This window comes from Lepidothrix coronata, unplaced genomic scaffold (genome assembly GCF_001604755.1).
Source record: "Lepidothrix coronata isolate B3197 unplaced genomic scaffold, Lepidothrix_coronata-1.0 Scaffold29, whole genome shotgun sequence".
Taxonomy (NCBI): Eukaryota; Metazoa; Chordata; class Aves; order Passeriformes; family Pipridae; genus Lepidothrix; species Lepidothrix coronata.
Window position 1 is genome coordinate 2,699,533 of NW_016690209.1, and position 17,475 is coordinate 2,717,007.

At 52.9% G+C, this 17,475-nt stretch overlaps 1 protein-coding gene across 4 annotated transcripts in view; it reads right to left on the minus strand.

Moving 5' to 3' along the window:
- Window positions 1-1,309: 1,309 nt before the first annotated feature.
- The window catches only part of DVL3 (dishevelled segment polarity protein 3), a 32,413-nt gene continuing 16,247 nt past the window's right edge, over window positions 1,310-17,475 (minus strand). The window contains exons 2-16 of one of the 4 annotated variants that reach the window (XM_017810543.1): window positions 11,901-11,970; window positions 8,342-8,463; window positions 7,844-7,950; window positions 7,149-7,284; window positions 6,793-6,886; window positions 6,337-6,406; window positions 5,899-6,038; window positions 5,625-5,701; window positions 5,047-5,114; window positions 4,637-4,687; window positions 4,366-4,515; window positions 3,490-3,621; window positions 3,072-3,239; window positions 2,237-2,449; window positions 1,310-1,950 (exon numbers count right to left, since the gene is read on the minus strand). In XM_017810543.1, coding sequence (XP_017666032.1) covers window positions 1,526-1,950; window positions 2,237-2,449; window positions 3,072-3,239; window positions 3,490-3,621; window positions 4,366-4,515; window positions 4,637-4,687; window positions 5,047-5,114; window positions 5,625-5,701; window positions 5,899-6,038; window positions 6,337-6,406; window positions 6,793-6,886; window positions 7,149-7,284; window positions 7,844-7,950; window positions 8,342-8,463; window positions 11,901-11,970 — 2,023 coding nt within the window. In that variant the 3' untranslated portion in view covers window positions 1,310-1,525. Of the gene's footprint in view, window positions 1,951-2,236; window positions 2,450-3,071; window positions 3,240-3,489; window positions 3,622-4,365; window positions 4,516-4,636; window positions 4,688-5,001; window positions 5,115-5,624; window positions 5,702-5,898; window positions 6,039-6,336; window positions 6,407-6,792; window positions 6,887-7,148; window positions 7,285-7,843; window positions 7,951-8,341; window positions 8,464-11,487; window positions 11,577-11,900; window positions 11,971-17,475 lie in introns of those variants that run through there. The other 3 variants (XM_017810542.1, XM_017810545.1, XM_017810544.1) reach the window with 3 other exon arrangements.

Here is a 17,475-nt window from a genome sequence, read left to right on the forward strand (position 1 = left end):
CCCTGGGCATGGGGAAGGGGCTGCCCCAGCCCGAGGCACATCTCTGAGTACCCAGAAGAGGAAAGAAGAAGGGCAGGGAACGCTGGAGCAAAGACTCAACTGTCCTGGTAGATCTGTGGGCACTGAGCCCAGAGGCCACAGTTCAGGCCAGTCTCCCTTCCCAGAGAGCTTCTGTTGCCACCAGGCACCACTCACAGCCCAGAGGGAACAGGGCTGTCCCAGAGCCTTGTCCCTCCTGGCAGCCAGGCCAGCAGCACTCATGGCACTGGGCAGAGGGGGAGGCAGACTCAGGCCCTTCGTAGGGCAAATACAGGGGACCTCTACGTTTCCCCAAAGCATGAAAGCAAACCAGTTGTGCCCCTTCCTTGCCTTCTAAGTCCGTCCAGGCCCTTGAAGGTATCACATTGCTGAGCAGCAGCACGACAGCAGGAGGGAGAAGGCCACAGCTGCCACCGCCAGCCCCAGGCATGGGACAGCCCCTACAAACGGGACAGGCAGCAGCACATTGCAGGCAGGACAAAGAGCAGGATGGAGGGAGCAGAGCTCTGCCCTTAAATGCCCCCAAAGTACCCAAGGGCAGGTGTAGGGCACTGAGTCACGTAAGAGACTGTGCACAGACACTCACCACCGCTCCGGGCTGGACACAGAGGTACAGCCCCAGCCCTGAGCCTTATGGCCTGGGCAAGGAGAAGGAGGGTCCTGCCATGGCGTAATGTCAGGCTTGGACCTGGCCCAATATGTGGGCAAGAGAAGGGAAGCAAGAGGGAAGTGGCAGCATCTCTCCACTCCCTGGAGGCACTGAAGCCCTGGAACATTCATGCATTAGCCAAAAGGCAACTACAACGGGATTTAAAATACATATATAAGGCTGGTCCCTGCTCCCCTCTCAGGGCTGTGGGAAGGGCAGGGCATCTTCCGCGAGGGGGAGGAAAGAAGCCATCTTCAGCGCCATGCGTGCCCAGCGCCCCTGGAGCTCCGTGTCCTGCTGTCGGGCCACGCCACGCTCCAGCTCTCCCCCCCACGGGCGGCAGGCTCAGAGAAAGTCAAACACCCCGTAATTCTTTGCTGCTTGATAGAAGAAACACAAAAGGGTGAAAAGAAAGAAGAGATATTTAGGGCGGAAGGACCGAGGCAGCAGCGACACACGGGCAAGCAGCACAGGGCGCTGGGACGGATGCGGATTAATGGGGTTAGAGAGGATGGCAGAAGGGAATTACCATTGGCAATACACAAGTCTGGTGGCGGGATGGGCTGGCAGCACCCAGCAGGCCTGCCAGGCCTGTCCACCCCACTCGAGGAGGGATTAGAATCAAGGTTTAGTTCCATTTATTATTTTTTTCCCTTTTTTTTCTTTTCATTATCAAGACAAAAAAAAAAGAACAAAACAAAAAAGAAAAACAAAACAAAAAAACCCAACAAAACAAAATCAAAAAAAAAGGGGCGAAGCCAGGGCTGGTCCTAGGAAACAAACGACAGGGACAGAGGGGGGGAAGGAGGGGCAGCAGACAGACAGGGGATGGGCGCTTCACATTACATCCACAAAGAACTCACTGGGGTTGCCCATGGCCATTCGGAAGGACTGTCTACTGGCTGTCAGTTCAGGGGGCACAGAGGCCAGGTCACGGCCCGGCGGTGCCCCGGGGGGCCCCATGGCTGAAGGTGGTGGAGGCATCAGCAACATGGGGGGGCTGAAGAGAGGGGGGAGGCCGGGCGGCCCGTAGGACTGCTGGCTGTGGTGGCTGCGGATGCTGTGAGCCAGGGAGTGCTGGCTGCGCTGGCTGTGCTGGCTGGCCGGCACCGAGCGCTCGCTGGCCGCGCGCTCACGCCTCATGCTGCTCCTCGTGGTGTGGTCTGACTCGCTCCCACTGCCACCTGACTTCGACTCCCCGGTCTTCTCTCTCTCCTTCCTCCTCTCGCTGCCACTGCGATTGGAACCACTGCTCCGGCTCCCTGCAAAGCGCACGAGACAAGGTTAGGTGGCAGCTCAGACAAGTCAGGAAGAGCAGATGCTCCTCTGGCCAAGAGAGAACTACAGCACGCTCCGGCACAGCCATCTGCCAGCACAGTCTGTGCTCTCAGTCTCTTTTCAACTCCAAGTCCCACGACCCTTCTGAGATGGCTTTTACCCTGGCTCCCCTCACATAGGACCTCACTTAAGCAGCCTTTTCCCGCTGCTTCCCAGTACTGAACAGGGCACCTGCCCACCCTCAGGTATATTTTAGTCATTTTTACTCACCTTCACTGTGCTGGCTGCCTGCACTGCCCCCTCCGTAGCTGTAGCCTGGGTCAGGGAAGCCGGGATGGGGGTTGTATGGATGAGGCGGTGGATACTGATACGGGAAAGCCATAGGCCAGGGTGCGGCTCCTGGATGGGGGAGCGGAGCCAAAGTGTCCTGATCGGAGGCACCGCTGGAGCCATCATGATCGTGAAGAGACAGATTAGCCATGTCTGCAAGAAAGCAGAGAACAGGGGTTAATCCAAGCAGAAAGACAACCACGTGTGATGAAGCAGCTCCCCATCCAGTCTTTGCTGATGGACAAGGACAGGATATGCAAAGAGACACAAGAACTTGGCACTCTCCTTGCTAGTCAGTACCACCATTTGTGCTTCCTGGCTGGACAACAGCCAGGCTGCCTGAGTCCAAGCTGCCACTCTAATACAGGGACCAGCTTGGTGGGAAAGAACCACACCAGAGCTACAGGCTCACCCTGCCAATTCCTTTCCCCATCCCTCTTTTTTGCGTAGAACCCAGTTGCCTGAGCACCAACCCCTTGCCAGCACTGGAAGTTCAGAGCCTGGAGACAGTTAATAAAGACTAAGACTCTGCTAGGGCTGCCCAGGAGCAAAAATCACACAGTAGGTGACACTGTCAATGCTGCTTCCAACTTCACTACCCCAGCAGCATGACAAAGGAGCTGGGATATTTTTTATTGCTCTCTTAACCAGGTCTGTAGAACAAGGGTCCCAGCCTGCTGCCAATGGCTGTAGCTGTGTCCCCACAGTGTCATCAGGGCTCTGCAGGACCTCTAACCCTCCATCCTCTCCCTCCCACCCATGCCAAGGGCCATACTTCCACAGAGGTCCCCGAAGATGTAATAGCACTGCTCTGAGAAGGTGATCTTGTTCACGGTGTGTCGGATGTAGCCAGCCTTCAGCAGATTGCTGGCATATTTGCGGGATTCACGGCGGTCTGTAAAGCCCTCCACATGGTGATAGAGCCAATCCACCACATCTGAACCTGCCACCAAACATAGAGTTAGATACGGCAAAAGAGTGGAAGACAGTGGCTCTCGAGGCAGTGAGCCACACTAGAGCCAAGAAAAAGTGGGCCAAAGGTGAAAAGGGGTCACACAGCCAAGGGTCCAATATGTGACTCTGGCTTGGTCAACAGTTTATGGTGACAGAGATGCTCCCTTGGACATCTGCTTGGAAAACAGGCCCCCCAGTCCCCAATCCCTGCCTCTGCTGTAGGCAGCACAGTCTCTTACCAATGAAGGCGTTGGGGATGGTGATCTTCAGCCACATGCGGTCACGCACCTCGAGGCCTGACTCTGGTGAGGCCATGGCTTTGACAATGGTGGCCATGTCACTGTGGATGGACAGGTGAAAGTCATCGAGGCCTGTGGTGTGGATGAAGGAAGGGAGGCAGAGGTGAGAGAGGACAGAAAAGACAAAGGAGACACATGGAAGCATCACACACGGGAGGAATGGGCCAGGGAACAATACATCGCAGACAGCCTTGGGGCATATGCTGTGTAAGCCCCCTTCTCATGTTATCTGTCACGTCAGCCATTTCCTCTTGGGAAAAACCCAGGCAAGAGTCACAAACTTACAACAAACTCCTGGCTTTTTGCCTCACCTGAGCTTTCCAGACCCTTGCTTCAGGGCTCTCTATACCAGAATTATCCAAAACCTCCAGAAAGCAACCAAAAGAGCCCTGTGCTCAGCAAGACCCTGCCCCACTGCAAGGCTCTTTGCTCCCAGCTGCCTCTTCCATCCTGCCCTATCTGCTGTTTGGGAGGGCAATTGCTCCAGGGACATGTTGAATCCCTCTGGCCCCGCATTCTCAAATGCTAACCCTGACTGGTCTGAGCCTTTCCTCTGCATCTGCCACAGCTCCTAATTGCACCCAGGCTCCTCTACTCTCCTCACATAAAAGCTGAAAAACATGGTATTATTTCACCCAGGCAGAACTCCCACTGATCCAAGTGCCAGCCTGTCAAGAGCTGTCTCCTTCTCAGTCCCTTGGCAGGGCAGACTTTGCCCACCCCAGCTATCCCCAGGCAGATGTATTGCTCCCTTCACAGCACAGTGAAGGTGAAGAGGCTGTGCAGTGGGCAGAGCACGGAGGCACAAGGACTTACGTTCGGTCTCTGGGATGGAGCTGGTGATGGAGGAGCTGGTGGAAGTGATTGTGCTCATGGATGGACTCATACCGTACGCTGGGTAGGTGCCAGTCATCGCTGCCGTGTGAGACACCCAGGCTGCCGGGTCGATGGGCCGGATGGGCTCACCTACCAAAAAGAAAGAGTCAGTTAGTAGCTGGAAAAAATGATCACATCATCAAAACAACCTCTGGGGAGGGACAGGGACTCAGCACAGCCCATTCCATCCCCAGTATCTGCCGGGACTCACCCGGATCGGAGCATGGAGAGTCTGGCCCAGCCCAGATCCGCTGGGGAGCAACTGGGAGAGAAAGAAGAGAGGGAGGGTCAGCAGGAGAGGTGCAGAGGGAGAGATCCCCCTATGGCTCAAGGGGGGGTTTCTCTTTCCTCTGGCGCCCCGAGCAAGTGACCCCCCTGCCCCAGTGAAACGCGTCCCCAGCGTGATGTGGGAAGGAGGGCTGGGCTTATGGGCATTTTGGTCTGGGAATAGGACATAGCAGCCTCCTAAAAGGAGAGCTGTACCCCATCAAACCCCAATTCAGTGCCACGTGGAGTCAAACACACAGGGGAAGAACAAGACAACATCCAAGTAAGTGCTTAAGGCAGGGCTCTCACATGAGCTGGGCACCAGCGTTAAGGGTGGGTCAGCTATCCACTTACTCCTGGGTAACGAGAAGCAGCCCCGCGGGCTGGGGTCCCAGCACTTAGCCACCGTCAGGGTGATGGGCCTGCAACAAAAAGGTGAGAGTTAGAACCAGAGCCTGGTGACACAAACCCCTGCATGACGGATGGATCCTGTGGGCTGGCTCTCTCCTGGAAGACAGGGAGAAGCCGGCAGTAAAGTGTCCTTGTTCCAATCCAGCTATAGGTTTCCTTGGTGACATGAACAAAATGACATGACCCTGGCTGAGGGTTGCTGGTGACCCAAATAGAACAGAGAATCAAAGAACAGTTTGTGTTGGAAAGGACCTTTAAATGTCATCTATTCCAACTGCCCTGCAATCAGCAGGGACCTGACATCCCCACAAAGAAAGGGGCACAGCCCCCAATTCCCTGCCATTCTGTTGGCCGCAATTCTTGCTTTGGGCATGAAAACCCAGGAATCAAAGCAACACCAAAAACCTAAGTTCTGAGCTTCTGCAGAGCCACTGGCAGAGGTGGCTGAAGACATAACTCACACACCCCAAGCACACACTGTACAGCTGTCCCTGGAGGTAAGGAACAACCCAAGTACTTACCCTGGCTTGTGCACAATCTCCCTCAGCACCCGCACAGCATCATCGTTGCTCATGTTCTCAAAGTTGATGTCATTTACCTGCAAACAACACAAAGAAGTGAGTCTCAGAGATGTGACCAGAGGTTGAGCTCCCCACTCAGCTCAGCAGTGACTCAGCTTCCCTCTTCCAAGCACAGCTTCCTGGATTTAGCCTGCCAAAATTTGCAGGGAGGCTTCTGGGTCTTTTCTTTCTGCTTTCCCAGGCCCAAAGATGAAGATATGTGGGTGTGAAGTACCTGCAAGAGCATGTCCCCCGGCTCAATCCTGCCATCAGCTGCCACAGCACCACCCTTCATGATAGAGCCAATGTAAATGCCTCCATCGCCACGCTCATTGCTCTGTCCCACAATAGAAATGCCCAGAAAGTTGTATTTCTCTGCAGGGACGGAAAAAGAAAGCAGTAAGACACCACAAAGCAGCAGGCACAACTAGACCTAACCTCAGACAAACCATGTACTAACTAACTATGGTGGCTTGCACCCCTGTCCCAGAGAGATGTCCCAGGACATAGAGAAACTCTTGAGAGATCAGTGCTTAAATACAAGCCACTTTTCTACAGAATTCATCTCTTCACTCCTCCCCCATGTGTTCTCTTTGCCCCCTCCCCAGTCCCCTCTCCACCACCCAATCCCGCTCTGGAAGGACTGTAGGCTCCATGCACACTTCCCACTCACCCATATTCAGCGTGACTGTGATGATGTTCAGGGACATGGTGGAGTCTGTTATGCTGCTGAAGGACGATGACTGCAACGTAAGTGAAACATGAGATGTCCTCCTGTGCCTCAGCAACTTTCCCAGCCCCAGCTTCCTCCACTTGTCTTTCCTCTCTGCCACTCCCTGTGGCACCACAGCCCCCACCCACAACTCCACTCTTATGCTGGGAGTTTTGCAGAGACAGAGAACATCAGCCATGGTCCTTGTGACCTCTCCACAGCCAGGACAAGGCCTGTGCTCCCAACTCTTGAGGCTACATTGGCCCAGAAAATGTTTACAGCACTTTATGAAGTCTCAGCACTTGGACACAAGCTGTGACCACAACAAACACAGCTGAATCCCTGAGAGGGATCCACCAGGCAGCCCACCTTGCCCTGCACTGCCCTCCCCAGGATCCCCGGCCCCTCCCTGCATACCCGCTCGATGCGTGGAGCCTTCTGTTTCCGCCGGCGCCGCTTGTGCCTCCTCATGAGACGGGAAGCACTGCTTTGCTCTGTTGAACTGCTAAACCTGCAAGCAAAAGCAAGAGTCAGCTCTCTTGCTGCCAGGGTGGTGACTCTGGCAGCAAGAGAGCCATGGAAATAGCACAAGGAATGGAGGACTGCAAGGCAGAGGGGAGAACATGCACACGGGGGACAGACAATAGTAGAGACGGCTGCTGGGTGAGAGAGAGGCAGGTCTGAGCCCAGGACTACTGTGCCCTGCAATGGCATCTCTCTGGGCTGGGAGGAAGGGGGAAGTTAGCGTTTCTCCAGGACCTAAGCTCTCCTACCTGCTGGTGGAGTCATCTTCATCTGAATCGAAGAAGCTGGTGGTCTCCAGCTCACTGCTCATGAGTGTGGAGGAGCTCTCGTACCCACCCAGGTCTCGGCGCCGCTCTCCCTTCACGGTCCCATTCACCCTGGGTGCTATGAAAAGACAGGACTCAGTGTGCTTGACACAACCCCTTCCCCTATGCGGGGCTCATGGCAGCCTTCTCAGAACAAATCTTGCTATCAGACAATCCCATCTAGTGCCATCCAGCTCCTAGTCTATCCTTGGATCAGATCCATCTTCTGTGGGATACTTTTATCACTATCAGATGGGGAAGAGGCTGATGGGCCACTAGGAACAATGCTGCCAAACTTGTGGAAGACTTGCAGTTGTTTCCTTGGTAAAGCAAGAAGCAGCATGGAGTGGCCAGGCTACAGCACACTCTGCTTTTCAACTACAAAGGACTGAGGCACTACTGTCTCTGCTTGAGGCTTCTATAGGAGACATCTCCTTTGACCTCAAAGTTCTGATGCAACATAGGTGTTAGCTCCTGCCTCCACTGTGAGGCTACAGCTCTTCTAAGGGCCATAAAACAGCCCTTCTAAGATGGTAAGGTTCTGCAAAGCAGAGAAAGCTGCCCCAAGTCTGGAGCTGGTGCCCGCACCATGCCCCAGCCATGCCCTGCAGAGCTCTTGCCATGTTACCAACACTCACCATGCTCAGGCCCATCTGTCCGACGAGGTCGTTCCCTTTGTGAGGACACCACTGAGTCTGTTTCTGTCTCATTGTCCAAGTTTTCCCGACTCCCCCCGGTGTTAGGGCTGTAATGAGATAAAAGGAACAAATATGCTCAACAGGGAACAACTTGAGCAGGCTCTCTCGACACCTCTGTGCTGCCCAGCACAAGCTTCCAGCCATCAGCTGTCTCCTTCCTGAGGGATAGGAACAACCACAGCACATCTATGAGTGCAGGGCAAAGGACTGGGCATACTGTGCCAGCTCTTTGCCAGCTTCCCTGCACTATTTTTGGCATGTCCTTGCTTGTTGAATAATGCAGCTCCACTTCCAATCTGCTCCCAGCCTCATCCTCCTCCCCCCTTGCTGGCTGTAATCCCTGACAATTTGGGTAGGAGTATCCCAGCCCCTGCTCAGGATTACAGCAAACCCACTATGTGTCCCTTGGAAACTAGGGCAGATGTCCAGGTAACTTACTGGAAAGAGGGGGGCCTGGAGTCTCCAATTCCTCCTGTGCGCTCCATGGAAGGTGGCAGCTCTGTCTGGTTATCGGCACAGACCGAGCCAGCATCTGAGTGGGAACCCTCTGCAGACACCAGCTGGAGGGATGAGACAGAGAAGGAAACGGCTGCAGCTCTGGGAAAACATGTACAACAGTGGCCAAAGGAGCTGGCCAAAAGCCTGCCTGGCCCAGGATCTCATCTCTGATGGCAGACAACAGCAGGTGCCCAGGAGCGGGTATGGAACAGGCCAAGCATGTAGCAACATTCCCTCTCGATGCCTTCCCAGACACTGGCTATTTGTGGCTCAGGAATTCCTGACCCAGCAGTGAAGCCCAGGTGGCTGACAGCCCTGCTTGGACACTCTGACATCACCTGCATGCCCACACCACACACTCAGGTAATCTTTAGCGCACATCCTGTAGCAGGGAGTGGATTCCCCCAGTTCTTCTCAATTGGAAGAGGCAGCTACCAGTCATTCCTTTCCTCAGTTTTAGCAGCCTCTACACCCCTGCCTTCAAGCTGTGGGACCAGCAGGACCTTCACCTCCCCAGTCCTCAGATGCTGCAGATAACAGAGCTCAGGGTTGAGGCTGGTTTTGAAATAGATTCCTGAAACAGGATCTTTTTCTGACTTCCATACAAACTTTGCCCAGCTTATTGGCTTGGGCACAATCTTCACCCAACCTCTGGGGGGCTCAACAGTTTCCCCAGTGCAGAAATTCAAGAAAGGGTCAAACCCCAGGAACTCTATACCAGCCATGCTTGTGGGGCAGTCCAGGCACACCCATATGCCTCTGTCTCTGTAATAAACCACCAATTTCAGGGCTCAGGGAATGAAGTGGAGCTTCCACAGGCTTGCCAGTGGAATGAAACTGAGGATAGCCCAAACGAGCAATTTCCCAATATTACTCCCTATCCAGGTTTGCACTCCCCCCTCCTTTCAAGTTGTAATGAACAGGACTAATCATAATAGGGCTGGCCAAGAGGACAATAAAAAGCCTCTTCCTTGAAAGACGCATTCAGGAACCCCCAGAGCAGAGGTGACAGGGCCCAGAAAAGATCTAAGGTGAAGGATGCCCCACTGTGGGTCAGGACAGAAGGACCATGAAACATGGGCTGGAAAGGAGCTGACAGCTGCTGCCCAAACCATAATGCCCAGTGTCAATGCAGAGGCAGCACTGCTGCTTGCTGGAGAGGGAACCACATCTGCATGGAGCCAAGAGCAGATGTCAACTTGGGTGCAGGAGGCACAGCCCATTTACACAGGTCTTCAGTGCTTCCCGGCATCACTGATGAAAGAGCTGTGCCCTGCCCACCTTCAAGAACTGGGGAAACCCTGATAAGAGGTTGATAAGATAATTCATAGATAATCATTAGGGCAGGGGGAGAGAGGTCTACTGCCACAGAGGCACTGGGAATCGAGACAGGGATGTAGCTGGGACAAGGAAGACAAAGCAGCCCTGAAAAAGCCACAGCCAGGGCAGCAGACATAGCAGAGTGCAGCCCGGGGTGTGAAAAGCTGCAGAGCCCGTCACACAAGCCCCAGGACAAGCCCGACGGCTCCTGATCTCACAATTGTCTAACTAGCTCTTGTCTCACACTGGCTCAGCACCCTCCCTCCAGCAAGCCCCAGGCACATGCCTGGCTTTGCTCCTGGCACCTTCCCAGGGACGTGTCTTCCCAGGACACATCCCACTCCCTAAGGGCCACATCCCTGCTCTGGCAGCCACTGCCCGGGAGCATGTGGGAGAAGATATATTGGCAGTGGCCAGCATTGCCTAAGGAAAAGTCATATAACACTTTATTCTTGAAAATCTCAATGCAAGATCAGGCAAATAGATCTGGACAGAGGGAACTAGTCACAGGTATCTGTCAAACAGCAGTAAGGAGAGTAGAGGGGGTGTTCCCAAGTTGAGGGAGGACTGATGCTGTCTTCCTCTAACCCTCCCAAGGCTGGGATTTCCTCCAGGGAAGGTTTTGATCACCACCCTGCACTCTTCCTCCCTCTTACACTGTCAGGAAATACTCACTTGGATTCAAGCCCCCATCTTTCCTGGTCACTAAAATTAGTATTGCGTTCCTAAAATAGCCTCATCTCAGCCTGTGTGTCAGAAGCAGCAAAGCAAGTGCTGCCCCCCAGGCCCCAAACCACCCATGGACAAGGAGACTCTCAGCAGAAATAGAAAAAGGGATCATCAGCTGTGCATAAAGGTCTCTGGGACTGACATCACCCCTTTGTGCACAAGAGCCAGTCTGGGCACAAGTTCCCTGCAAGGATCCAGCCCAGCAGAGCAGCAGCATGGTGGTCACACCAGACAGACCCACACCAGATCCATGTCAGTCACACTGAGCAACCACAGAGACCCTACAAGGAAAGCCAGCAGCTGCATGGATGCATGGAGGACAAGGAAAAGCACACCAGGTAAAAAAAGAGCAATGGAAAGGGTTCAGAGACTGTGGGACTCCCCATAGGGCAGGTAAAAGCAAAAGGCAGCTGGAAAGGGTGGGGTGGGGAGACATCTCGGTGCAGATGCAGCAACAGCAGGATGAATGCAGAGGGATGGATGGCGGCCAAGAGCCGGACACAGGCTGTTTTCCGAAGGGCCTGGATAACCGCTAGAGGGAGGACAGCCGGCATCGGGCCCGGTTCTTTGTGTGGGAGCCCAGCACATCCTTTCCTCCTGGTGCAAGGCACAGGCAGGAGCCGACCCTGCACTCCCCTGCCTGGAATCCAGCAGCAGCCAGGCCGGCAGTGGGCACCTGCCTGCCCCTGTCACCTCCTCCTCACAGCCCCCCAGCTGAAGCCTCGCTGTTTGGGGCAGGGATAGAAGCAGAATTAGGTCTGACCTAGCCTGATTTGCTGAGGGGCTATTTGGAGGCCTCCAGAAGAAGGTACTTGGGTCTTGGCTCTGCTCTTGGTGTAGATCCACACATCCCCACCAGCACAAATTGCAGCTCAGCAGAGGAAAAACGGGATGATGGGCTGTGGAGACTGAATGTCCTCTCCCCCCACTAACAGAGGGTCCCCTAGGGGCTGAGGGACACATGCAGGCAGGGGACAGAGCATGTGCATGGCACGGCACAGAGGGAAAAGCTTGTCCTGCAGCTGCCCAGGCAGTACCTTTAGTCTTCAGGGCAGTCAAATCCAGTCCGCTTCACCAGCACTAAAGTCACTTAAGTCCTTTGCACCAGTCACTGGAGCGGGACTTTCCTTGGAAAGCTGACCCTGCCATAGGGGCACACGGGTTACGCTGTGGACAGGCCATGACCACAACCTCTGCTAGGCATCAGTTATCGTGAGCTCTCCAACAGAGGCATCCCACATCTTCCCCGGCACAGGGGACCCAGCACCACAGAGCCCCCTCTGCAGTTGAAGGACTGGAGTGTGGGAATCCAGCTCATCAGCTGTGTTAGCAGTCAGCACACCAACAGTATGGAGCAGTCCCTGTGCCTTACTTGGCACTACACATCCAAATGGTGGTTTTCAGAGGGCAGACACAGGCAGAGAGATACCATAGCAAGGGGCTTGCTTACCCACGACACCACCCGGCCGTTGAAGCAGGGAAGCTTGGCATTGTCATCCGAGATCTCTTCTTTCACCACCCTGCAGAGGGGAGAGGAGGCAGTCAGAGCTGGTCCAGGATTTCAGAGGAAAATGAGACTTACCCAGGTGGGTATCTGCACCCAACAACAGGGAGCCCAGGCTTGGGAATGGAGCAGAAGAGGATCAACAACTCCTGCCCACTGCTAGGTCACAGGTTCCTATGCTCACAGCCATGACTGGCAGGCTGGAAAGAACCCTAGGGCAGAACAGGCTCTCTGTGTGCATCCAGCTGTTTCATCCCTCAATTCACAATTTAATCAGTAAAACCAAAATTCAGGTGCATACCATGGAATCGTTTAGGTTGGAAAAGACCTTGAAGATCATCCAGTCCAATCATTACCCCAGCACTACGAAGCTCACCACTAAACCATGTCCCCAAGTGCCACACCTACACATCTTTTAAATAACTTCAGGGACGGTGACTCCACCACTTCCCTGGGCAACTTGTTCAAATGCCTGACAACACTTTCGGTGAAGAAACGTTTCCTAATATCAATCTAAATCTCCCCTGGCACAACATCAAGCCATTTCCTCTTGTCCTGTCGCTTCTTACCTGGGAAAAGAGGCTGATCCCCACCTGGCTACTATCTCCTTTCAGGTAGTTGTAGAGAGCAATAAGGTCCCACCGAGCCTCCTTTTCTCCAGGCTGAGCCCCCTCAGCTGTTCCTCATTAGACTTGTGCTCCAGACCTGTCACCAGCTTTGTTGCCCTTTTCTGGACTCACTCCAGCCACTCATCTGTAGTGTACTGTAGTGAGGGGCCCAAAACTGAACACAGGGTTAGAGGTGCGACCTCATCAGTGTGGAGTATAAGGGGACAATCACTTTCCCTGGTCCTGCTGGCAGGACACACTATTGCTGACACAAGCCAGGATGCCATTGGCCTTCTTGGCCACCTGGGCACACGCTGGCTCATGTTCAGCCACTATCAACCAGCACCTCCAAGTCCCTTCCCACCAGGCAGCTTTCCAGTCACTCTTCCTCCAGCCTGTAGAGCAGTGTGAGGTTGTTGTGACCCAAGTGTAGGAGCAGAAACTTGGCTTTGTTGAACCTCATACAACTGGCCACTGATCCAGCCTGTCCAGATCTCTCTGCAGAGCCTTCCTACCGTCCACCACATCAACATTCCCACCCAATTTAGTCATCTGAGAACTGAGGGTGCCCTCGATCCCCTTGTCAAGATAACTGATAAAGATATTAAACAGAACTGGCTCCAGTACTGAGCCTTGGTGAACACACTTGTGACCAGCTGACAGCTGGATGTAGCTCCATTCCCCAGCGCTCTCTGGGCCCAGCCATCCAGAGTTTTTTACCCAGGGAACAGTGCACCTGTTCAAGGCCAGAGCAGCTGGTTTCTCCCAGAGAATGCTATGGGAAACAGTGTCAAAGGCTTTACTAAAGTCCAGGTAGAAAACATCCACAATCTTTCCTTCATCCATTAACCATGCCACCTTGTCATAGAAAATCAGGTTGGTCAAGCAGGACCTGCCTTTCCTAAACCCATACTGCTGAGTCTGATTGTCTGGCTGTCCTGTACTTGCCATGCGATGGCACTCAAGCTGATCTGCTCCATGACCTTCCCTGGCAGTGAGGTCAGGCTGACAGGCCTGTAGTTCCCTGGATTCTCCTTCTGGCCATTCTTGTAAATGGGTGTCACATTTGCTCACTTCCAGTCAACTGGATCTCCCTGGTCGACCAGGACTGCAGGTAAAGGACTGAAAGTGACTTGGTGAGTACTTCCACCAGCTCCCTCAGTACCACTGGGTGGATCCCATCTGACTCCACGGACTTGCATGTGTCTAAGTGGTGTAGCAGGTTGCCAACCATTTCCTCTTGGATTATGGGGGGCTTAATTCTGCTCCTTATCCCTGTCTCCCAGCTCAGGGGGGCTTGAGTACCCTGAGAACATTTGGTCTCGCTGTTAAAGACTGAGGAAAAGAAGGTATTAAGTACCTCCGCTGTTTCCTCATCCTTTGTCACTGTTTTCCCCCCGCATTCAATTAAGGATGGAGATTATCCTTAGCCCTTCTTTTGGTGCTGATGTTTTTGTAAACACACATGTATTGCCTTTTACAGCAGTAGCCAGACTAAGTTCTAGCTGGGCTTTGACCCTTCTAGATTTCTCCCTGCATAACCTCACAATATCCTTGTAGCCCTCCTGAGTTGCCTCCCCCTTTTTCCAAAGGTGATACATTCTTTTTTTCCCCTGAGTTCGAGCCAGAGCTCCCTGTTCAGCCAGGCCACTCTTCTTCCCCACTAGCTTGTCTTTCAGCACAGGGGGAGGTCCTGCTCCTGCACCTTTAAAATTTTCTTCTTGAAGAATGTCCAGCCTTCCCTGGGCTCCTTTGCCCTTTAGGACTGCCTCTCAGGGGAGTCTGTCAGCCAGCTCCCTAACCAGGCCAAAGTCCGCCCTCCGCAAGTCCAAGGCAGCAGTTCTGCTGACCCTGCCTCCTTATTTCTGTGAGAATCAAAAACTCTTATCATTTTGTGATCACTGTGCACAAGACAGCCTCCAGGCACCCCATCACCCACCAGTTCTTCTCTGTTCACAAACGACAGGTCCAGTGTGTGCCTTCCCTAGTTGGTTCCCTCACTCACTGTGTCAGGAAGTTCTTCCGCACACTCCAGCAACCTGGAGACTTTTCTGCTGTACTGTATTTCCAGTAGACACATTTCCACCAGTTCACTTATTTCTAAAGAAATACATAATTTAAACCTCTTTATAATGATCTGAAAGAATCACAACCTATGCCAGAGATTTCTAATAGATGAAAGTGAAATACATTAAACATGCTGGCTCCCAAATGTTACTGTTGCTTTTTAATTACATACATAATATTTCAACATCACTTTGAGCTTTATAGTTGTGCCACAATGTCATGTTCTTGCATTACACAAACAGCTACATTATCAGACTTCATAGCTGAGGGAGCACTGATAACTTTTTCTCCCAATAGTAAAAAAAAAAAATAAAAAAATTAGTTTTCTTTGGAGAGTAAATTTCTCCTTTTTATTTTAAATATCACAGGACACCTAAATACTTTTTCCACAGTGAATCTGCAATCAAAACAACATGTAAATTCACCAGAATTAATTAATACCATCTTTGATAAATTGAATCCAGTGGCAAAATAGACTTTATCAAGCTCATTTTCTTTTCTTCTCAATGACATTTTAAGCACTCTTATTTAATACAAAGACACATTACAAGTCATTTGTGATACTGAGTTCCGTTTCCAGGCTATATCTAAGGCAGCTTGACACATATTGTGCTTAAAAAAATGTAGTAACTAAATAGTAAATAAATTTTTTAGGGGGGTGGGGAAGAACCTAACAGAAAAAGAACAAAGTAACAAATGTTACTTTGTTATTGAAACCAAGGGAAATTATGTATTAAAAAGAAGTAGACTATAAGTAATTAGCAATACTCATAGGTGGCATCCCATCAACAGCTCTGAAGGGTACCCAAGTCAGTCCCCAACTCACAGACAATCGAAGAGGATGCCAGCATGGGAGGCGGAGCTGTGGCCCATTGCCCCAGACTGCCATCAAGGGGCTCGGTGAAACAGGTACTCTGGGCTCCTGGCTGCTCTCCCTGGTGTGCCAACAGCTGCCCGAGCCGCCACTGAACACAGGACAGCAAGGCTTGCCAACACTCACAAGGCATCAGCAAAAGGCAAATGAACAGTGCTGCAAGCCCCAAACCCGGGGAGCAGGCTCGCTCCACCCTGCCAGCCCCACTGGTTGCGCCAGTGTCACGCACGCTCGGCAAAGGGCTGTCCCACGGGGTGAGAGGCAGCACATCGCCAGGCCTTTGCTGGCAGCTGGCACTCACGATCCCTGCCCAAACTGGAGAGACAGAAAAGGGACTGGACAAAGGCTACCCATCCCCAGAAGGCACAGATGAGGAGGTCATGGTTTGAGCAATCTAATCCACTCCCAGGATGTGCGTTAATTCTTCTGGCACAGATGGAGGAGCAGGAAAAGCAGGAAAGGAGCAGTGAGGATGGATTAAAATCCTCCTAGCTTAATGCTTCTTCAACATGTTCTGTGCCAGCCTCTGCCCAAAACCCCTGCAGCCCAGGATGAGTGTCAAACACAGGCAGTGTCCCCCCAGGACCCATCCCCTTTGGTGCCCACATAAGCCCTTTCCAAGGCAGGCAAGTTGTTGTCTCCTCATTTCCAAATGCACACACACACGCACCCTGCCCTGGCTGCACTAGCATCCATTCATACTGTCGCCAGCAGCCTGGACCGTGTCCAATTCCTAGAGAGAACTTCAGGCAGAGCCAATTTTCAGTGCTGCATGATGACTGCTCGGGGACACAGAGCCCTGCCTGTGGGTGAAGGGACAGGGTGATATATTCACTGGGTCAAGGTGACCAACTGCTCAGCACAAATGAACTATTCCACTTTCAGCGGGGACAGAGGAAACCAACCCCAAGACCCACCCACTCACCCTCAGCTGCAATGCTTGATAGAGAACAAGCTCCCTCTGTCCTGAGAGCTGGTCCCTCCTCACTCTTATTACCCCGTGGCTGCCCCAGACATCCCAGGGGTCAGCTCCACCCTGGAGCATTTTCTCCCTCCTTCCCCAGCCACTACATTATTTATCACTATTTATCACCCAGATGCCAGAGCATGATGGATTATATATTTAGACTCTACAGAGCAAAAACTGATAGTGCTGGAGTCAGGCACATGCCGAGCAGGAATATCTCTGCAGCACTGCTCACGTCTGTCACCCCTTGCACCATCCCAGCTATTCATGTCCTGCATTCCTCTCCAGCCTCAGCCAGAGCTGCAGCCTTCCTCCTCCCACCTCTCACCACCCTTCCAGTCACACTTCTCACACGGACACATGGACTCGACCGCAGGTTCACACGTAAGAAGCCACTGAGCGAGCAGCCTCTGGGGGAGCTGTGAGCAGTGCCACGTTTTTGCTCCGCGCTTGCACGGGGAGGTAGCCAGGAGATGAAACTGTCCTGTGGATGTGCTGGCAGGGAAAACCATTCTGCGAATGTGCTGAGAAGAGCCCTCAGCTGATGGGGTCTGAGCCCAGGAATCCTGAAAGAGCAGACCCAGAAGGAATTCACGCTCCCTCTGTTCTCTACAAGTCTTTCCTTTTGGTTGAAGCCATCAGAGCCCAGGGAAAACATCTGCCCAAGGCTGATTTTAGAGGGACTGCTTTGAGTTTACCATCTGGTTCTGAAGGTCCTCATGTTTAAAGTCCTGCTGGGGGCTGGGCACAACATGGAAGAGAATGGTGACCAGCAAAAACCCCTTCTAGGTGGAGGCAACCTGAGTCTTGCCCAGGTGAACGCAGGTCCAGGCCCCTCAGTGCTGCTACTCTGCCCAGATAATCCCCCTGTGACCCTGGTCCCATCTCCGGGGCCAGCAGACATGCTAAGGCCAAGCTGCAGGCTCAGTGCCTGGCCTGCAGGCCCAGCACTCCCCAGCACTCATCTGCCTTGAGTTTTCCAACAAAGAGACCTGCGGGAGGGAT